The sequence below is a fragment of the Pholis gunnellus genome (genome assembly GCF_910591455.1).
Source record: "Pholis gunnellus genome assembly, chromosome: 22".
NCBI lineage: Eukaryota > Metazoa > Chordata > Actinopteri > Perciformes > Pholidae > Pholis > Pholis gunnellus.
Window position 1 is genome coordinate 6752638 of NC_136549.1, and position 22005 is coordinate 6774642.

Consider the following 22005-nt stretch of genomic DNA (forward strand, 5'->3'; position numbering starts at 1 on the left):
CATTTCTTTCTTAGCAGCGATCTGGTTGACGATGAACAAAGTCACGAGGTCCATACTACCGGAGCTCGTTCCTCGAGGGGATGCTGGCAGAGCCAATCCCAAGTTTTTCAATTTTTGTTGCATTTTTCTCTTTTCAAAGAACTCCTGGAGGGGAAAAAAACAGCAACACCAGAGCAGTTAGCTAGCAGTATATTAGTAGTTAATATATGTTGTGTTTTAAATTATGGACATTTTATTTAGCTGTCACCCTTTGTTTCTTCGCATCATTTTTCACCGCGAACCGGTTCCTGCAATGAAAAATGAAAGGTCGTTACAAAGTTAACGTTGAATAGTTTAGCTAACGTTAACATTAGCACGTCAACTAACGACATTAACTAAACAGTAACACTCTTACCGTGAACCCCCGACCCAGTTCATCCCCAACGAGTGTAACTGTCAGTGATGGAAGCTTCAGGGTGGTGAAAACAACTCCCTCACAGAGCATTGGTAACGTTAGCGGGCAGTTAGCTTAATGGTTTTGCTAGATAAGTTAGTAACTAAGCTCGTACTAGAAATATAAAGAGATGCGCGAGGAACAACCACTATCCTTTCACGCGCCACTTGTAAAAGTTCATAAATGTGTATGCATGGTCTTAACGCTCGTCTTTTAACTTAACTTGTGTAAAATATATCAGTAGTCAATGTTGCTTCCAACAATATATTTTTTCCCGGTTACAAAATCACTGTATGATATATGTTATCATATCATAAATTACAGTAGATTACAGACTACTTTGTCACGTCCATCAAGTAGCCAATCGTCGTCCTGTGCCGGGGGCGCGACCAATGAGAAAAGGCCAATGATCAGAGGCGGAAATAAGAACCGCTGAGCCGAAAAAGCTACAGTAAGTCCGGAAGTTAGGCAAATTAACTTAACAAAATAAAACCACAAATTTGACTGCACGGCTCATGTATCCTCCTGCTGTAGGGAGAGTTGACCTTGAGTTTTATTTTGACAAGTACAAACCGGAAGTACACTTAGTGTAGTGTGTCGTGCTTGACCATGGTAGAGAAAAGGAGCAGGATGTAGCGGTACATGTATCGGGCTCGCTTCATATCAATCCAACCACCAGAAGTCCGTCTCTCTATTTATGTCGACGCGGTGAGTCGGGTTTGGGGGATGGGTAGTGTCAGGATTGTCAGCAGGGACGACTAACGTTTGACAAAATGTCCAACATCCTCGATGCGGCGTCCAAAGTAAAATGGGACCGCACGACTGCGGCGAAGCGAGCCGTGTTTCTCGCGGCTGCCGCGTACGGCGTCAAAACACTGTACCCCATCCTCTGCAGGAAGCTCGGCAAAAACAAAGACCCCGGGAACAATCGCCGGGGTTCGAAGGCGGAGAACGGCTCCACCTGTTTGGTAAAAACACAGACATGTGCTGCGGGTCACAAGAAGCCGTCCCCGGGGTTAAATGCGGAATTCTTCAAGCAGATCCTCGAACTTGGTAAAATCCTCTTTCCCAAGCTCGTGTCCAAAGAGCTCGGGTTGCTCTCCCTGCATTCGGTAGCGCTGATATCGAGGACGTTTCTGTCCATTTACGTGGCCAGCTTGGACGGGAAGATTGTCAAAACGATAGTGGAGAAGGATCCCAGGAGCTTCATCTTCCAGCTGATGAAATGGCTCCTCATCGCCATCCCGGCCACGTTCGTCAACAGCGTCATCCGGTACCTGGAGTGCAAGCTGGCTCTGGCCTTCCGCACCCGGCTGGTGGACCATGCCTACCGGACCTACTTCACCGACCAGACCTACTACAGAGTCAGCAACATGGACGGGAGGCTCGCCAACCCGGACCAGTCTCTCACCGAGGACGTGATGATGTTCTCCCAGTCGGTGGCCCACCTCTACTCCAACCTCACCAAGCCGATCCTGGACGTGGTGCTGACCTCCTACACGCTGATACAGACCGCCAGGTCCAGGGGGGCCAACGCCAGCGGGCCGACCCTGCTGGCCGGCCTGGTGGTCTTCATCACGGCTAAGGTCCTGCGCGCCTGCTCGCCCAAATTTGGCAAGCTGGTGGCGGAGGAGGCTCACAGGAAAGGCTACCTGCGCTATGTGCACTCCAGGATCATTGCCAACGCCGAGGAAATAGCTTTCTACCGGGGACACAAGGTATGAGTGGCTGGATGTGGAGAGTGTTGAGGTTGCATTTGTTTGTGGCAAGCGTGCAGCAATGTTACAGGCAACAACGTGGTGGTAATTGTGACCAGTACAGAATGCAACCACATGAGTAGATTGTCCATTAATATATCATTAATGTCAGACTACATGTGGGTTAACCGTATTAGACAAATATGACTGTTTAGTTTTCTTTACACTCCTTTCCAACCTTCGCACTTCCACAAGTGAAATCCAGCTATAAACATGAGATATGAGATTATCTTGATTGCGCCCACATCCAATCACAAAGTGTGTATAGGGCCATAACACCTATACGCGAGTGTAATCAGATTGATAATCGCACACAATCAGGCCAGTTGGTGAGGACTTTAGTCTATATAGGTTCACCTTAACTGAAGGGTCACATCCCCAAAACAACCTTGCATCAGAGGAAGGCAGGAAGTGACTCTGTGCTGCCTGTGTGTTGTGACATGTTTTTGTCCTTTTTTTTTTTTCGCAGGTGGAGATGCGTCAGCTGCAGAAGTGCTACCGGGCTCTGGCGGACCAGATGAACCTGATCCTGTCCAAGCGTTTGTGGTACATCATGGTCGAGCAGTTCCTCATGAAGTACGTGTGGAGCTGCTGCGGGCTCGTCATGGTGGCCGTGCCGATCATCACGGCTACGGGCTTCGCCGACAACAGTAAGCGAGGCCTCGAGATGTGCCCCGTGCCCAAAACTGTGCACTCACAGTAGTTTGCGTCATCCTGTCACTCGCACATTTCACAGTGCACACCCAGGGTTCATTAGCATCTCCAGAAACCACACAGCTTCCTCCTCAAGCAGGGGGCTGATATGCGTGTGTGAGAACCTAGAATAAAGCTACAACTCCATCCCCTTTTTGTTTGTTGTGAGCACTACTGCCGTGCCGTGTTCCCAGTGTCACTGCTGATATTTAAATAACTTATTTCCATGGCATTCTAATGCTGGTAGGCATTGGGAGTGAGAGTCATGGGTCGATGGGCCCACTGGACAGAGATGCAGAATTGCAATCTGTTGTCTCATTCTCTTCCCCCCCCGTGTCCCCTTTGTCTCCCGCTAGAGACGGCAGACGGGCGCACGCACGTGATGGTGAGCGAGAGGACGGAGGCTTTCACCACCGCCCGCAACCTCTTGGCCTCAGGCGCCGACGCCATCGAGAGGATCATGTCCTCCTACAAAGAGGTGAGGACAGGCTGGAGTTCATGTCACTTTGCAGGAGCGCGGCGTCTTTTTTTTTTTTTTTTTTTCCAGTTTAATACAATGTGATCTCTCTCTCTTGTCTGTGCCGAGGAGGATCTCCCTCTTTTCACTTCAACACACTAACACTTCCATACTTGTTAGCGACACAAAAGTCATTCAAAAATGAAAACGGTTAGTTTCTGCAAATGCACTTGATTGACACTTAAGTGCTACAAAACAAACCCATAGCGAATAGAAATACCTTGCGATCTTGCCCTGCATCTCGCAGTTGAGAAACAAGGTAATGCTGAGTCATCTGAATCAGATCTATTAACCTTTTTATTATGCCGCTCGACACCGTTTGAATGTCGATGTTGTAAAACTATAAAGGACCTTGTCCTCCCATGCGTCTTGCACGCTTGTTTGGAGATGAAAACAATGAGTTGATCTGTCGATAATCAGTCAATCATGAAGTCATTATTCTTTTAGCAGGAATGTTCACTGGTTGTAGCTTCTTTAATGTCTTTAAATATCTTTTGAGTTGTAGGCTTTAATCGGATAAAACAGGGCAGTATAATTTCAATGGAATTTGAGGTCGGGTCACTTCATTGGCTCGGCGGGTTGAATGGAGAAGCGGTCCAGCAGATGGGCGGGCCGGATGAATGCACAGCTTGGCCGAGTGATTGGCAGATGTGTACTGTATCTCTCTCTCTCTTTCTCTCTCTCTCTCTGCGTTCCCTTGTGTGACGCTCACCGTGCATGCACTGGAATTAGTTTGAGTCCCGACTGGAAAAAGCAAAAGAAATCGCCGAATGAAAGGCCTCGTTCATCGAGGGCCAAATCCCTGATCTCTCGTTGCATTTTAATCCCCCCCCCCCCCCAAAGAAAACATGGCAAGACTCATTCATGCATTCTCTCTCTCTCTCTCTCTCTCTCTCTGCATGTTGTGGTCCATAAGAGGATTTGGTTGCAGCACACTGTGTTGCAGCACAGCTGGTTTCCGTGTTTTGGGATGTACTTAATTCGAGCTAGTCAGTAATGTCCTCAGTGACATATGTGGTGTTTGAGCAAGCATCAGGTGACCTTACAGGGCACGTCTCTTTTCTCAAAAACCTCGTACCACTACTCCCCACCAGAATGCACAGGGCCAGACACACACACACACTCTCTCGCACAGGCGATCATTTCTGTGGCAGAGCGTTTGTCGTTTCTCTGGCTCGAAGCACGTCCCTGGAGGATACAAGTTTTAGCCTGCGTTTCGGGCTCCGTTCTGGGTGTGCGCCGTTCTGGGTGTGCGTTGAGTGCAGTGCAGTGTTGTTGTTGTCGTCGTCGTCGTCACATGTGCGGCAGCTAGCAAGCCTCAGCACGCAGGGCCTAGAGATGTGTGAGTGTGCAATTTAACAGGCATTGGGAAAGGCGCACATTCCTCAAGCTGCATGCCCTGCACACGCCTCCAAACACTGTGTGTGTGTGTGTGTGTGTGTGTGTGTGTGTGTGTGTGTGTGTGTGTGTGTGTGTGTGTGTGTGTGTGTGTGTGTGTGTGTGTGAGATCAGATGGCTCTATGACTTCACTTGTTTGTTACTCATCTTGAAGACTCAGATTAGCTTTTTGTTCTTCAAAGGCCTGTTCTGTCCCCCGGCTAGAATTGAGCTCTCGCTATTAGCTTTCTGTGGTTATTGTTGTTTTCGTTTCCTTTTTTTCTTTTTATGTTAACAGTTGGAAATCAACAATTGCAAAGGGGGTGTCAAAATCCAGTATTTATCTGGATATTTCGTACAATTTACTCACGATTGTTCAACAAAAAGCTTTGTAAGACTCTTACTACAAAAGCTGTTTAAAGAGCAGCTTATGTTTGTCTTAAGAATATTATCAGTTCGGGAGGAGGCAGGTCGAATCCGTTCATAAATTCATTCACTGGAGTGTAATTCAGAGGTAATGATTTGGGTGAAGTTGGTCCTCTGACATGTGTTAGCTCGCCTTAGATTGATAAAAAATGGGAAAAAGATGAACACGGAATCCTTTTTAATAGGCACCAATTCTTCAGGATTGAATCTACTGCCACACTGTAGGTCAGCCAGCAGTGAATCCTGCTGTGTGTGTGTGTGTGTGTGTGTGTGTTGATTGTCCAGAGCTCCTTCCCTCCCTTGGGGCTTAGCCTAGCTGTGAATAATCTTCCATCTGTTGCTCTTTCAGCCTGCACTTCTGCATCTCTTTCTCACTTTCCTCTGCAGCATGCACTCAAACTCTTTAGGTCAGGTCTGGTTGGATGCTATCAACGACGGATCCCAGTCATTTCAGAGTAGTAATTAAATGACTCTATTCTGTGTTTGGACAATAGTAAAGTAAAGTTACGCAGTAGACAGAGTAGTGATGGGGATGGTGTGTCGGAGTTGTAAATCAGGCTGCCGTCTCTATAAATCTCTTTAGTTTACATGCATATGTGAAGTAGCTATCAATGATAAAATATATGATTATCTAAGTGATGATCAGTTACTTTCAGCAGCTGTCGAGATATTTTCGGAGATAAGAGACGAACAAAGACGTGTGACATCACTTCTTTTTGAGTCTTCAGATCCACGCTGAATAATAGAAATAAGAACGGTTCTGCATAGAATACTGCAATTTATGAGAAAACACAATCGGTCCTCCGCTCTTCCCTCTCGCCCGTCCCTCCCTCCCTTTTTGGACACGTTTCATTTCGTTTGTGGTTTTCTGTCTTTCTTCTCTGAGCCAGTCACATCTGTAAAGCCCCACCTGGTGTCCAGGAATTCTCAGAATTGGTGTTTGTTGATTCATGTAATCAAGCTGTGTCAACAGCCTGCATTGTCTCGCCGCAGGGTACAGCGCTAACGCTGAAGCAAGAGGCTGATTTCTTTCCCTCTTTATTTCATTTTTCCCTCATCTGAGTCTCGTCGGTTGCTGATAAAGATAAAATAAAATCTGTTGAGCTCCTTTTTCTTTTCATACCATAATGCATTTTGTGTTCATCCTGTGTTTACTTCATTATGTGCTATCTTTACTTTTACTTATTATAAATGTGATTATATTTTTCATCATAATGTGTGTAATTCTGAATATACTGTTTTCATTCACCCATCTCTCAAAGACCATCACACATTATGTACAGCAGCTCTTTCACATCAGTGTGTGTGTCAATGTGCAAACTGCAAACAAACAGAAGAACTCGCAACTCTGAGAGATTACAACTGAACCAAGAGTAATAGTATACACAGTACCACACTATTAAACATTGTCCTGCATGAACTTACACACTCTAACGCAGTGGTCCCTTTTGGATTTAATTGACCCATTACGTTTAGTCATTTGAACTATTTATCCATTATTTCTAAACTATTTCAACTGTTAACTCTATCATTTAGCCATCCTTTTTAACTACACATTACTTTTAGTTAGCTATTCAAACCATTTTTTCATTACTTTTAGCTAACTGTTTCAGCAATATATCCGTTACATTACGCTAACTATTTCAACCATTTAGCTATCCATTATTATTAGCTAACTATTTTTTTTTTAATCCTTACTTTAAGCTAACTATTTCAACCATTTAGCTATCCATGCTTTTAAGCTAACTCTTTTTAAAATATATATTTGACTTATATATGTGACTTTAGCTAACTATTTCAACCACTTTTCATTATTTTTTTGTTATTTCAACAGTTTGTCCATCAAGCTTAGCTAACTATTTAGCTTACTTTTAGCTATCGATATTAAACATTTATCCATTGCCTTAAGCTAACTGCTAACTTGTCTGCTCGCTTGCTAGCTAGTTTTCACAAACTCTCTCAATGGCAACATATAATGTTTAGGTATCACAGGTAACTCAATATGTGTGTATATATATATATATATATATATATATATATATATATATATATATATATTTCTTTCTTTGTCATATTGTAATGACTATTCAAATGAGTAGATCTAATCTACTGCTTTAACACACACTCAGTCAGTCAGTGAGTGTTTTATCAGCACATGACTGTGACCTGTATCCTAATCTGGCCCTCTCTCGGGTTGCGTTGATATTGCTCTGACTTTACCCCGTAATAACCTTTTACCCTTTTGTGTTTGTCGGAACAGGTCACAGAGCTGGCGGGCTACACCGCACGGGTCCACAACATGTTCGTGGTATTTGAGGACGTCCAGAAGGGCGTTTACAAGCGCTCCTCTCTATCAACCGAGAAGGAGGCAGAGAAGAAGAGCAAGCCTGAGATGCACATAGACGGACCGCTGGAGATAAAGGGTAGGCCTGATCTGCTGTACCCCAAACCTCCTCCTGTGTGAACACCAACCGAAAGAGAGAAATAGGTCGTCACACCACACACACACACACACACACACACACACACACACACACACACACACGGCAAACTTTTAGCACTTCTGCTGTCTGGAGCAGGGGGCGAGCTAGTGGCTTTGGTTAGTTAGTCACATCGCATTGTTTGAATTTTAATAACTCCACATGACATCCACCGGTTATTTTCAACCCCTCTATCCACAATGTTCTTTTTTTATGCGATACCCTATAGTGGTATCAGTCATTACGCCAACATTAGCAACAGTTTTAAGATACACTTTCTGTCCAAAGTTGACGCAATAAGCCAAACCCTCTTTCTGGGGCAACTTGCATAAGCAGAAATTCCTAGATCTGATATTACATGCCGTCAACAGTATCGAGGTCAAAGGTTGGAGTCATTGCACATATATCCTTGCGTAAATGTCCATTTGACCCCAGAGCGAAACTCCCGTTAGAGAGCACAGTTCAGCTAAGCGATAAGTGAAGTGGTAAAGAGATTTTGTTTTTAACCTCATAATTCCTACTCTGTAGTATTATCTCATCTCTATCCACGCTTATGGATCAACGGAGTCTAATCCTCAACTTCAGCTCTCCATTCACCGCCATTCTTTTTTTTTTCTCCCCTCTCTGTGTCTTTCTCTCTCTTCTCTGTTCAGGTCACGTGATAGACGTGGACAAGGGCATCGTGTGCGAGAACGTCCCAATTATCACGCCGAGTGGGGACGTGGTAGTGTCTTGCCTGAACGTTAGGGTGAGACGGCTCCACCCTCGTCTCTTCTGGTCCTCTGTATTCTGAGCGTGTCGCTTCACAGCTGCACTCTTTTTCTTATTGAAATCGACTAACAGATTAAAAAAAAAAAAGAGCGACCAACGTGGTCATTTAATCTCTAGCACCAAACTCTACTTAACATTACCCATGATGCATTTGCAGGCGTTGTCAGACTCCCCGAGGGTCGTTTCGGTCTATGTGGAGTTTATTAACATTTCTGAAGAGTCCTCTGTGGTCTCGTTAGGAAGCAGATGCATCCTTTGGGTTTTAACGATGTCTTGCTCCACCTCACCTTTTGGCTGGGAGGGTATTGTGGCGCTTACAATTACAGACCAACGCTGACAAAACAGTGAAATTGCGTTGTTTTTTTTAACATTTCCGTTGTGATTAATTCGAGAGAGTATGGCTTTTTAAAGTCATGCTATCAGACCTCAGTCGAGACTGCACCCGTCTGGTTGTGAGCGCTCATCTGAGGTTTATACAGCTGGTGACATTGAGCTGGTAGATAGCAGTGAAATCTGTTGAGTCTGTGCTAATGCCCAAAAAGTTTCAGACTATATGTAAAGGGTTTCGGTTCGAGCTGCTCGCTCCTTTTTTCCTCACAGTGTAAATATATATGTAAATATATTTCGGATACCTCCCAACAGTATGATCTGACTTCAAGCTAAAGGAGATTAACAGAGTCCCTCTTTATTTCAGGTGGAGGAGGGCATGCACCTGTTGATCACGGGGCCTAACGGCTGTGGGAAAAGCTCTCTGTTCAGGATCCTCAGCGGCTTGTGGCCCGTCTACGGCGGCCGCCTGTACAAACCTTCTCCCCAACATATGTTCTACATTCCTCAGAGGTATATACACACACACACACACACTTTACTTTTTTTTTTAAATATATAAATAGCCCACAGCTGTTAGTTGTAATAAAACAACTGTACAGTTTAACTATTGTAATGGTGAGCCCTACAAGTAATCTAAACCTTGTAACAAGACCTGCGTGTGTGTGTGGGGGGGGGGCCGACAAAGAGAAACCAGAGCTCTGGCCACAGTGAAATATTTACCGCCCAGACCAGGCTTCAAGTACTTTCAATTACAATCATTTCTTTGTTGTACTTTTCCCGTCATTTGGCATTAAGTTGAGCATCACCAGTGCACCAGAATCAGCCATGTGTCCCCACCGTGCATCTCTTGCTCCAGTGATTTGATCTGAAAGGTAGCTCGAATAAAGTCACGATTGACCTTTTTAGGAATAAAAAAAGTACCTGGTATTACAGGCAGCAGAATATTAATTTGGCACCCATTTTAAAAAATCAATTTCTCTTTTGAGTCATTTCTTAAAAAGGATAAAAAACAAACATCTTGCTTTTCAAGTTGCTTTTCTTAATTTATACGAACGTAAGCTTAATATCTTTAGGTCTTGGACTGTTAGCTGGTTTCACTACGCTGACATTTTATGGACCAACTCGATGGGTGAAAATAATTGTGAATTGCAGCCATAAATAACATAAAGCGTTGAAACGCAACATCTTTTGACGACACACAAGGGGCGATCGTGGCGTCGATTGCTCTTAAGAGGTTAAGATGAGCGATTGATCCTCCCCTTAATGTAGCAGGAGGACCAAACTGAACCCACCTTAGACAAACCATTAAATGTAATCTTACCCACGGTCGCTCGGAGCCGCTGACTCAGCGCACTCCCTCCTGCAGAGCGGTGAATATTTTATACACGGGACGAGACGGCCACCTGGCAGCTGTAAGAGAATCCAACACACCGTCTACAATAGATGCATCAGGAGTGTAATGGGTGTCTTTCTCTCTCAGTTCTTGTTCCTAAACATGTACCCTTTTGTACACACACACACACACACACACACGTTGTCAGCTGTGTGGAGCACTTAATGAAATGAGGGGTTTGAAAGGAAACACTCAGTGGATAAGGTGTGTGTGTGTGTGTGTGTGTGTGTGTGTGTGTGTGTGTGTGTGTGTGTGTGTGTGTGTGTGTGTGTGTGTGTGTGTGTGTGTGTGTGTGTGTGTGTGTGTGTGTGTGTGTGTGTGTGTGTGTGTGTGTCTCCAGGCCATACATGTCCATGGGTTCCCTGCGGGACCAGGTGATCTACCCGGACTCGGTGGAGGACATGGCTGCCAGAGGCCTCGGTGACAAGGACCTGGACACCATCTTGGACATAGTCAACCTCTACCACATCGTCACCAGAGAAGGAGGTAGGACGGTACTGGAGACGCCTCACTGAGTGTTCTGAGGGACAATAGGAGGCTGAAGAATTTAGAAAATACAAAAATAGCTCGGGTAACACTTTCCTAAACCTTCAGACAAGATAACTAGACCAATGAAGCACCAAACATCGTCTAGTAAAAATAACCATCAGGCAAATTAAGAATTATGCGGACAAAATGACCATAAACTAGTCAAAATTGACCAAACTAACAATCAGCTAGACACAATCACTAGACAAAACCATCCGACATGTCAGAGTTGAGTACTTTGACAGCGGGTCAGGTTTTGTCTTCTTCCTCCAGTGTTACGGTTCTAAATTTTGACTTTGAAATCAATAAAATGCTTGCAAAACCTTTCCCCCCTGCACAATTTGTTGAGTGTGTGCTACTGTGTTTCTGAGATCAAACAGACGAGGTTACGTCTGCGCAAAGGCCAGAGTCTTGATGCGTAACACTCGGGCATTACTCGTATTGCCTGAACTCGAGTGTGTGGTTAATTGGCAGCCGCTCTCCTGTCATTACCAAACAAACAGGCCTATTGTTGTGAGCCGACGGCTCCACGAAGCTTAGAGCTGCACACCGGTGGGTTTTAACGTATGAATGGCTGCACTGTGGGGGAAAAAGGTCTTGATCGAGCTCGCAGTCACGGGATCGCCCGTCGTGGATGTTGCCACGCATGCAATATAGCTGCAAACAATTTCCTGTTCAGTCTTTGAAAGCAAAAATAAAATGCCACCCAGAAAGGTTGTCCGTCTGTCTGCACCTAGACTGGTTAAACCTTTAAGAAAACATCATGCCTCTCATGCTGCTCCTCTCTTTTGTAATCACTGTTGGTATGACGGCTGCATAGAAGCAGTTTGTATAACCTGTCTGTTAACATTTCGATTGTTCATGCTGTTTATGTAAGAGACCTAATGTCTTCCAGAGTTTTCCCATCATGCTCTAAAATACTGGTTCGGACGTCTTCGCCCTCATATGGACATGGCAATAGTTGCTCTCAACATCTTTTATCCACCGTCTTTTTAAAGGGAACGCGTCGGCAGCAAGTGTTTCTCACGGTTGGGTAACGTCTTCTTTTGTGTTCAGGCTGGGATGCTGAGCTGGACTGGAAGGACGTGTTGTCAGGAGGCGAGAAGCAGAGGATGGGCATGGCGCGCATGTTCTACCACAAGTAAGACCAAACTGACAGTCCCCCCCCCCATCCGAATCCGCCGTCCGGCGCCCGACCACCAGGGTTGAGATTTGACATTCAAGCCTGCCGTGTTTATTTCTAGTTAGCATGCTAACACGCTAATTTTCTGACTTTGCACACGTGGATGATCTCGCTAATTAACCATAATCTCATTAGTCACTCACTAGATGGTTAGCACTTATTAAAACAATGCCCCCCCCCCCGTGTTTACCAGGCCTATGTATGCGCTGCTGGATGAGTGTACCAGCGCTGTGAGCATCGACGTGGAGGGGAAGATTTTCCAGGCCGCTAAGGACGCCGGCATCTCTCTGCTCTCCATCACACACAGACCCTCCCTGTGGTAAGACACGCCGCACATCTTTCTAGTCCACTCAATGAAAGACAAATTGTGTTACATTTTCTTCCAGAAATGAGAGAAATGCAGCTTTTTTTTTGTGAATTAAGAGTTTTCCTACGAGTCGACCCACCGTAAAGTTGTACACTCGATGTGCGCACACGCCGGTCCCTCTCTCCACACCTCAAGTCTTTCTTCTTCGCCCCCCCCCCCCCCCCTCCCCTCCTCCAGGAAGTACCACACCCACCTGCTCCAGTTCGACGGGGAGGGAGGCTGGCGCTTCGAGCAGCTGGACACGGCGACACGTCTCACCCTCACCGAGGAGAAGCAGCGGCTGGAGACCCAGCTGGCCGGCATCCCCGAGATGCAGCATCGCCTCAACGAGCTCTGCAAGATCCTGGGAGACGACTCTGTCCTCAAAACAGCCGAGGAGTGAGAGGGGAGGGGGGGGGGAGGCAATGAAAGAATAAGAAATCTGTAGGGGTTTGTTGGTTTTATCTTCAGGCTTAGTTTCTTTTCTTTTGCTTGTTTAGATTTTCCTCTCTCGCTCCGAGCCTCTCCTGTTGAAGCAGGAGAGGCTCTTCATGCCCCGTCTTTCAGCTCTCCTCCCCTCCTCTCCCTCTTCTTTTCATCCCTCCTTTTGAGAGGTGGAGGGAGGGGAGGAGAGTGAAGTGGATTCACCAGTATTATCCCCTCTTCTTGCGCACATCGGGGCGCATTGCTCGGTCGTAGGTTTTTTCTTTTCTTTTTAAAGTTTGGTTTTTAGCGCACGTCATTTATTAAGAAAAGAAAAGAAAAATCTAAATTAACCGAGATAATTTATTTGTTTTTGTTTTGTTTTATAGCACTTTAATCTGCTTTTAGAGGGCTGTTTCCATTTGTTGTGGCAGCTCACAGTGAAATCACGTGACGGCTGCATTTATTTCGCTGGAAAACTTTTAAATGTAGAAACACTTAACGATGTCCGCAGCAGTATTCCACACCCGGTGTACTGGGTTGTGCAGGATCCACATTTGTCATAATTTTCGCAATCGATTTTAGTTTTTACTGAACTCAATGTTACCTCTTCGTTTTTTTTGAGAGGTCAAAAGAGACTATTTTTTTCCCCCTGATGTCACGATATGCCTTTGTTTGGTTCTGTGTGTCTAGTCGCAGTACAATCCCTCTGCTTATACCTCATCTCAGCCCTCGTTAGGACCCTGAACCACAGACGTGGGCTCAGTTGCAGACGGCAAAGAAGAAAAACACGGAGCCCACCGCCCGGGTCTATTATTAGAGCGACTTAGCGACGCGGCTCTGACTCCAGAATTATAGCTTTCTGGTTTATTAGACAAACACAATTAGCTACGGAGGCGCTCTTCAAAAGAAGAGGAGCCGAGAGCAAGCTGACCCCGCCAGTCCGGTCTATAAATAGTCCCACGTGTACTGCACATGGGTGAACAGGTAGCCATTCAGACTATGGAACTGCCGGACACAAGTACACGCGTCGGCCACCTGGTGAAGGCCCCCCCCCCCCCCCCCCCCCCCCCCCTCCCCCCCTTCCCCCTCCTCTGTGTTGACACAAAACACACTCGTGCGTCTGCTGTGCGTGCCAGATGCCTGCTGGGAGTCTGCTTTGTCAGCAGTGCTCTGTGGGTCCTTTTTGAGCCTGTTTGGGTACACATCATGGCAGGGTGCTACAGGACAATGGGCTAACACGTCACTGGGTTTCATTTAATTAGTGTATGACAACATAGGGCTAATATTCAGTAGCAGTACAGTTAGAAGTTCATTTTTGGCCACTTGAGCACGTCGGTTGCCTCGTCACTAACTGCGGCATACATCTTTGGCTGCAGGAACGTGCAGGAATGGAATGAATTTGATTGGTTTTCCCTCATTTAGCCCACGTGTTAGTTTCCAGCAACTCGTCCGGAGTTGTGATACTGTGAAATCCGCGGTTTGTTACATGAGCATCGTTTTTGTTCTGATCAACAAAAGTACTTCTGTACTGTGTGTTCTCATGTGGTGGTTCTACGCTGTGGTTGTGGCTGCTTTCACAGACCTGTGTGTGTGTGTGTGTGTGTGTGTGTGTGTGTGTGTGTGTGTGTGTGTGTGTGTGTGTGTGTGTGTGTGTGTGTGTGTGTGTGTGTGAGCTCACTGTGTCCCGCATAAAGAGTCTGAGGAAAAGTAAACTCTGCAGTTTAGCCGCCCAGATTGTACTGAGTGAAACAGAAGAAAGGATTATGGTTTATGGAGTTTAATTTCTAAGGTTCCAGGCTAAAGATACCAAGAAATACAAATTATCACTGCATTTTAAAAGCAAAAAGCACCCAAAAAATTGCAATTAAATGTGTGGAATCTGAATGTATTTGCACCACACGCAGGACTCAATCTGAAGCTTCAGCGACTGGCACGCTGTGATATCGAAGTCATCTCACTTTCTTTCTTTTTTTTTTTTGGGAACACCACTATTTTATTATTACGCCTCTGTTTGGTTAACGCGCCACCTCGACTGTGTCGGCACAGAACGGACAATCAGTCACATCATCCGCAGAGTACAAACAAGTGCGCTGCTGTGTTTGAAACCACACCCTTTGCCTTTTGTTATTGTCTGCAGAGAAATGAGTAAATGAGTACCGGTTTTAGGTAGATGCACCTGCGTCAACTGCTTTGTTGTGGAACCCGTGATGTAAATAGTCCCGTGCACGTCTCCCTCAGGCCTTTTTTTTGTTAGTCTGAGCTGGGGCTGCATCCAAAGTGCAACATCTTTGCCCCCATTGAGATGTTTGCAACCTCCCCCTTTTATGGCTTTTAGTGTACAGTTCAAGAAGGACTCATGTCCATTTGGAAGCAGCCCTGCTCTGCTCAGGATGACGGCTGCTAAGTTACAGAAGGACAAATATAGATTTTATCCCCCCCCCCCCAAAATGTGACTGAAAAAAAGAACTAAATGGAAATTTGAACGCACCCCTTTAATATCTTAAGGGGTAATAATAACAGGAATGCTCTCTGATGGTCTTGTTATAATCTGGACTGCAAAAAACAATATATTTTTGCTTTTATTCGCCTCGCAAGAGAGCATCACACTGGCAGGCCCTTTGCAACAGCGTTCAGCACTGGAGTTTGTGACCTGACATAAGTTCTCCTAGTCAGTCAGACTCGGTTGACAGGAGGCCGGACGAGCCACTGAATGACACACGAGTCTGTCTGTCTAGTGAGGTCAGCTCATGAGCAGACGGTGTCTGACATCCATAGGCATGACCGTAGCTTTAATAGTTAAAGAAAAGAGTCAGAAATACTACTAGTTCGTCTTTGAAAGGATTGGATAATGAATGACGAGGTGCCATTTTCCCAGCATGCTCCACGCTTCAGTATAGCTTAGATCGTTATTTTTTTCTGTCAACATTTATTTTTTTTTAATCTATTTTCTTCTGGCTTGAGTTGCGTAATAAGGATATTTGGGTACTGCTTGTTCTCTTTAATGATTATTCAAGGTCGGTACCTGCCTAGCACAGCAAACTTGAACATGCTAGTCAAACATGAGGCTACAAGCTAAATAGACAGATATTTGCCTCAGGAGTTGGTTGGTAAACAAAGAAGTGCTAAAACAGTCAATATTGGATTTACACGACTTCAAAAGGAATGCTAATGTTGCTCTGTGTCAGCTGGATGCGTGGAGAACATAGGCTGCACATAAGACAGGCCATTGTTTGCTAACACGTTAGCAATATCAACTAGTTAGCATACAGTTTATGCTAGCTTGTTAGTGTAAAGCTAGTTTCTGCTGCCCCCAGGTGGCCAGAAATAGTTATTGCAGGTACAATATTCCCAAAACATAGTTGTCTTTTTCGTGTCTGAAGGTGGTTCTGGGCTAACCTCAAGATAAAGATCTTTTAACATGGCACCTCATTATTTCTTACCCCGTTCAGGAACCAGTTCAGATAGCTTTCTCAGCAGTGAAGTTAGGCCTTCGGTGGCTATACCCCGCTGCGTACTGTAACGACACCCTAACTGACACAACTTTGATACTGAAAGGTTCCCCTCCTAGATTCCCTTTTGTAAGTAATCAATTGAATGTATCCATTATGTATGATAAAGCATCTCTTGTGACGGTTATGAAGACAATGAATACATGTGGCCGGGTCATACAGGTTCCCCTCTGGTTCGATAATTGATCATTTTTATAATTGTGTTGACCGTGCATGTGACATTATTTTATCAGAGCCACGTGGTGGTGTGTGAATTGGGATTTACTGTACATGTGGTGTGTGAACTGGGATAATAAGAAGGAAAATGTGACCACGAGTACAGTAGTTCTCAAAGCCAGGGATTACTACACTTTGTAATCACTTACAGGATTACAGTTCGCAATCAAAACTCCCAGACATATAACTATTTTATATTTTTAACTTCTAAAACTTCCTTTCTTTGGATCTCATTGTGCATGTGTAGGAATCCGTATTCTTTAACCTTAGAACCAAGAGAGGTACATCGGCATAAAGGTCATCTGTATAAAAAAAAAAATCATGTGCTAAGGTCACTTTATGTTGAAAGATGAAGATGTATTTTCTTGTTAATAAAAACAATACAGTGCAACCTCGAAAGAAATGGGCCTTGTGTGTTTGTTCACCATCAGAATTTACACCATTTTAGGTTTCAGTCCCTTCAAATAAATGAACTCAAGAGGAGCTACAGGCTTTTAGCACATCTGAATGTTTAACATCCATTTTTACTTTTTTTTGTGCATACTAACGCTTAAAAACGGTAGCATATTGCATACAAATAGTATCTAGTATTCAATTGTGACACAGCAATTGAGTAAGTGAAGCCATCTGCTGGTGAAGAAGACACCTTACATCAATGAGCCCTAAAGTGCAATAACAGTAATTGACCACAAGGTGGCAGCCACGTTCCTTTATTTGCATACACCTTCAGTGCGTCATCTTGTCATTTGAATTGGAAATATCAGAAGGACGTTCAAACTGTAATGGACTTTTTTTATGGCTCCAAATTATAATCTGTGGCAGTAGACCGGACATAATTCTTAAAGGAACAGGCTGCATATTGTCCTTGAAATATCTGATGTTAAATAAAAAAATAGATTGAATTACAAAACAAAGAACTGACAAAAAATCCTGGAGGAAAAATTCAAAAAGGTCTGAAGTTGAAAACATTGTTTATTAAAGAATATGATATTTCCCTCACAGAAAAATATCCAAATAGTATCCATCCATGTCTATTACTACTATTATTGTTATTTATTCCCTTGAGTAGTGAGTCCCCCCCCCCCCCCTCCATCGGATTGGTATAGCTCAGGAGAAGGGGGAGGAGTTTGGTGACGTCCTCCGTCTCGAGAGCCGCACGCCAAGTGGATCCCAGCTCCGGGTACAGCGGCAGAGACGATGCCTCTGGAGAGGTGACCACCGGCGGATCCCGAAGCACATTTCCCCGGCGAATATGGAACACAAAAAGAAAAACCTGACCACAAATAGCTGCTCCATCTCATAAAACATGGCGAGGAGGGGGCTGTGAGAGCTCAACACAGAGGCGCTTTCCCGGGGAAGGAGGGAGAAGAGGGCGGACCACGGCGCTCCTCTTGTCTCGTAAGAGGATAAAGAAAAAGGGAAAATCAAGCTATTTATAAGCGGAGCGAACGGACGATCCACCCGGCGACACCATGAGCGGCGGGCCGGATGAGAGCTCGGTGCGCGTCGCCCTGAGGTAAGGCTGCAGACCCCCCCCCCCCCCCCCTCCCTCCATCTTTCCAAAGATGCTCACACCTGCTACACAACCATGCACGTGTCGTCCCTGCTTTTTATTCTCTCGTTCAGCCATCCTTCACCTCCACTCCCGTGCACTTTAATGCCCATTGCATTGTTCTCACAGCGCATACAGACCAGTGGCTCAGGATCACACGAGCTTGTCTTGTTAATACCTGCACTTGCATGCGTAGTGGATTTATGAATGAAGACCTCACGTCTGAGGGGATTAGGCCAAGAGAAAGCCTGCAACTCTCCCCCTGACAGTGGTGTCACCTACAGGCAGCACAACAGAGTCTGACATGTTTTTAATATAGGGTATAATTCCGTTGGTTGCCACATACAGGTTAATACAAGATGTGTTTACTGCATTTGATCTCATTGGTTTTCAGGCATTTTAAACTCGGGGGCAGGTGATTTTTCTTTGTGTGTGTGTGTGTTGGAAAGACAACCTGAAACGTCATGTGAACTGGATCAGTGGAAGAGAGAGAGAGAGAGAGAGAGAGAGGGGACAAAAGCTTGTTCCCATATCACCTTTCTCTTCCCTCGCGCTGCCCCGGCTTGTTGTGCATTCAGACTTTGACCCAGGAGTCTCGTGTTCTCTCTCTCTGTCATAGATAATAACAATATATCTGTCAGTATATCCCATCATGCACTCTGGTCCTTGGGTGCCGCAGAGTCTCATCAATAAGATTTAATGCGTCTTGCGTCCTTGATTAGTTGCTTTTCTGCTTTGCTGGAGAAAAGTTTTGCAACACACACACACACACACACGGCTACAGAAAGGTGTGTGTTTGAGTGGAAACTACCTGCTATTGTATCTTCTTAGAAAGCTCAGGCTTCATTCATTATTTGCAGAGCTCTGTTGTCTTGTTTGCCAGCTGGGTTTCACCTTTAGTCCCATTGATCTCCAGTCGACTGTTCACTGGTTTTATTCTTTTGTCTCCCTTCCTCTCCTCTATTGATCTCGTCACAGTCTCATCGTGCGATACCACAGAACTACGATCAATGCTTGTTTTTTTGCCGCGGCGAACACCTTTTACTCCCGAGTCAGGGTCCGATCGGAGGCAGAGTCAGCAGTTCAGAGCCTCTGCTGAGGTCAGCTGTGGCGCCTGAAAGTGCTCCGTCACTCGTCCCTTATTTCACACACACACACACACACACACACACACACACACACACACCCCCACCCACCCCAACCCACCACCACACACACACACACACACACACACACACACACACAAACAAGGTGATCCGCTTCCTGTCACTGAGACCTTTACCCTTCATCAGCCCTCAGAGCTGCCTAATCTGCCAGTACTGTGTGTGTGTGTGTGTGTGTGGACTGTTTCCACAGCAGACATTTGGACTTAAAGTAAGAGCAGCTCAGGTGGAGCTGATAACACAAACAATGACATTTTTCCGACTCAGGTGTCCTAGAAAGGCCGCAGCAGGGAGCCGGGCATGAACGCCAAGACTAAAGGCACGACCTGCAGTACGAAAGGGGAGCATTTACTCACATGTACCTGCCCTGTGATCATGCACATGTGCTGTATCTGTGCTCAGCTGGGTACGGGTGTGGCTGTAACCTGCAGCTGTTTGTGCACACACACTTGCTCCATCAAGCCGATGAAGACACGGGCCCTTAAGGGAGAAACTCCTGTTACTTTTAGGTTTCATCGATATTCACTTGCTGATCTCTGGAAGTCGGTCACGCCTTTCTCGTCAGATTAGATCTCAAGATTTCGTCTCTTCGAACATCAGGCGGCAGCTTGGCGTTGGTGTTGTTGCAGCTCGATTAATTGCCGGGGCAACGCCGTAATTACTTGGAGCGTGTGGTGGACTTGAACTTCAAAGCATCTGAAAGGCTCTCTTAATAGTTTAGTTAGCTGCCTGTGTGTGTGTGTGTGTGTGCGCGTGTGTGTGTGTGTGTGTGTTTGTGGTAATCAGCTAGCAGGTTGCCAACCAGTACCTGCCTCAGCCTGTGAGGCTAATGCTGTCTGTTAGCAAGTTCCTAATCCCCTCCAGAGCTATGAAATGCTTCTTTCTCCTTCTTTTTTTTTTTTTTTCCAGGCAGAAGAAGAAAGAACTGGTGTCTGGGGCCTGAACAGAGGGAAAGGTGTTTCTGGGACTTTTTGTTTTGTGTTTTTGGTGTCATTTAGATTTATTACTGGAAAGATGATGTAACTCAAAAGTCTATTTACTCTTTAGAAGTGTACTTGCCTCCTGATGGCTCTTCAGTGAGATTATTGCTGCGATGGCATCTGTGGTTTTGACGATTAACGCGCCTGACGGCGTACAGATGGGTCACTTCAGTAGCACATTGTTGGACGATTCAGCACACACACACACACACACACACACACACACACACACACTCACAGTTAATGTTCTCTGGGTTGTCCCCTGAATGTGTTCCAGACCTCTTTCCTTACGTAACAACCCATATGTTTATTGCGTCCCATACTCAATACAGGAAGTTAACGATTTATCCAGGAAGTGAGTCATGTCGCAGACTTTGCCTGAAGGAGCCGCTCGTGCGTCTTATTGGCATGTCAATATCCTCAAAGTGCTGCTTTAAATAATTCATTCAATGAAGCGGCGAGGACTCTGGTTTCGTCCTGTTGAATTGGGGAACTCTTCCTCTTTAATTAGACGCGTACACTTCGGCATCACATATGCTGCAGGTTAGTGAATCAGGACGCAGTCACCAGCTTTTACTCCTTCACTCACGGCCAGACTGTCTGACTGCTATTGGCTCGTCTCAGGTGTCCGTCAGACACACAAGTCCCACCTTCTTGACCCTTTGTGTTTGAGGGCAAAAGGCTGTGCGCCTGCTGCCATGATACAAAAGCATTGTGTGTGCTCATATACATATATGTGTGTGTGTGTGTGTGTGTGTGTGTGTGTGCATTAACCCGTGTCGGTCCGAGCATATTCGTGATGAATATTCATGTCGACCAACTCATGCAAGCCATCTGCCAGCTGCTGTCATGTGAAATTGCTCTTGCTGAGTTATTCAATAACTTCTGTCTAACCAGGCGACGGTTAATTCAACATGCATTTTCTTTTTTCTTTTTACTAATAAAAGATTTGAATTATAATTAGTGTAACTGTATTTTAAAACCATGCTTTTTACACTTCCTGTCATGACGCGAAACTTGTTTTTTTTTTGCCATCCTCCCCTAATTTTCCACTGCTTTTCTGTTTCATCTAAAGTCCCAAGTGTGCCATGAGTGGGCTGAACTGTCCGTGTGTGTGTGTGTGTGTGTGTGTGTGTGTGTGTGTGTGTGTGTGTGTGTGTGTGTGTGTGTGTGTGTGTGTGTGTGTGTGTGTGTGTGTGTGTGTGTGTGTGTGTGTGTGTGTGTGTGTGTGTGTGTGTGTGTGTGTGTTATCCTCATACGCCCTCCCCTGACAGCCGCCATCCTCTGCCACCGTCGACCTCTCCCTCCTTCCTGCCCAGCGACCTTTGACCCAGGAAGCAGTCAGCGCTGTGATCAGTGACCTCGTCAGAATTCCCCCCCCAGTGGCAGCTTGTTTTTAAGCTGTCACCACGGTAACCGGCGCGTCCTGTTTCAAGGTTTCGGGGCGTGCGGCGATGGCCCAGTGAATGGTCAGTCCGCCATCTAAACAAGAGAACGAGAAGGGGGGGCCCTGACTCAGCAGAACACTCTCTTTGACCCCTTGACCATTTTTCCATGGCCTCGTTCCCAGATGCCCTCTGTGACATCACTGCCCGGCTGTTATTCACGCTGGAGTCTGACAGAAAAGACCGATTCAAGGTCTTTGTCGTACGTCTTCATCACTTCCTGTTAACCTGTGGGAGTTTCTCTCGCCTGACCGGATAGATGTCAAGGCTGCGTCCTGGTCAGAAAATGAACGGGGAGTCCACTGTAAGAGCAACAGTGCACGTCCATATTGGTCGACACACAATGTAAAAAATATACTCATCCTTAATTCTGAAGTAGTGAAGCCTTTTGTTCTTGACTCAGAGTGCTTTAAGTTGATGCTTAGACTATGTTAGTTGTTATTCATGTTCAGTGGATCAGAGGAGTCTGGCTCAGCAGTC

At 45.5% G+C, this 22005-nt stretch overlaps 2 protein-coding genes across 2 annotated transcripts in view; both read left to right on the forward strand.

Annotated features, from left to right (window-relative positions):
• Window positions 1–1067: 1067 nt before the first annotated feature.
• Window positions 1068–16766, forward strand: abcd2 (ATP-binding cassette, sub-family D (ALD), member 2). Its single transcript, XM_079183848.1, has 10 exons — window positions 1068–2151; window positions 2660–2840; window positions 3240–3361; window positions 7464–7626; window positions 8337–8431; window positions 9149–9294; window positions 10518–10663; window positions 11762–11846; window positions 12082–12207; window positions 12433–16766. The coding sequence occupies exons 1-10, from the start codon at window positions 1207–1209 to the stop codon at window positions 12635–12637; spliced, it is 2214 nt and encodes a 737-aa protein (XP_079039974.1). The 5' UTR covers window positions 1068–1206; the 3' UTR covers window positions 12638–16766.
• An 869-nt stretch (window positions 16767–17635) lies between these two features.
• LOC306714078 (kinesin-like protein KIF21A) overlaps window positions 17636–22005 on the forward strand; it is a 28796-nt gene continuing 24426 nt past the window's right edge. Inside the window, 1 exon segment of the mRNA XM_079184023.1 lies at window positions 17636–17901. Coding sequence (XP_079040149.1) covers window positions 17858–17901 — 44 coding nt within the window. The 5' untranslated portion in view covers window positions 17636–17857.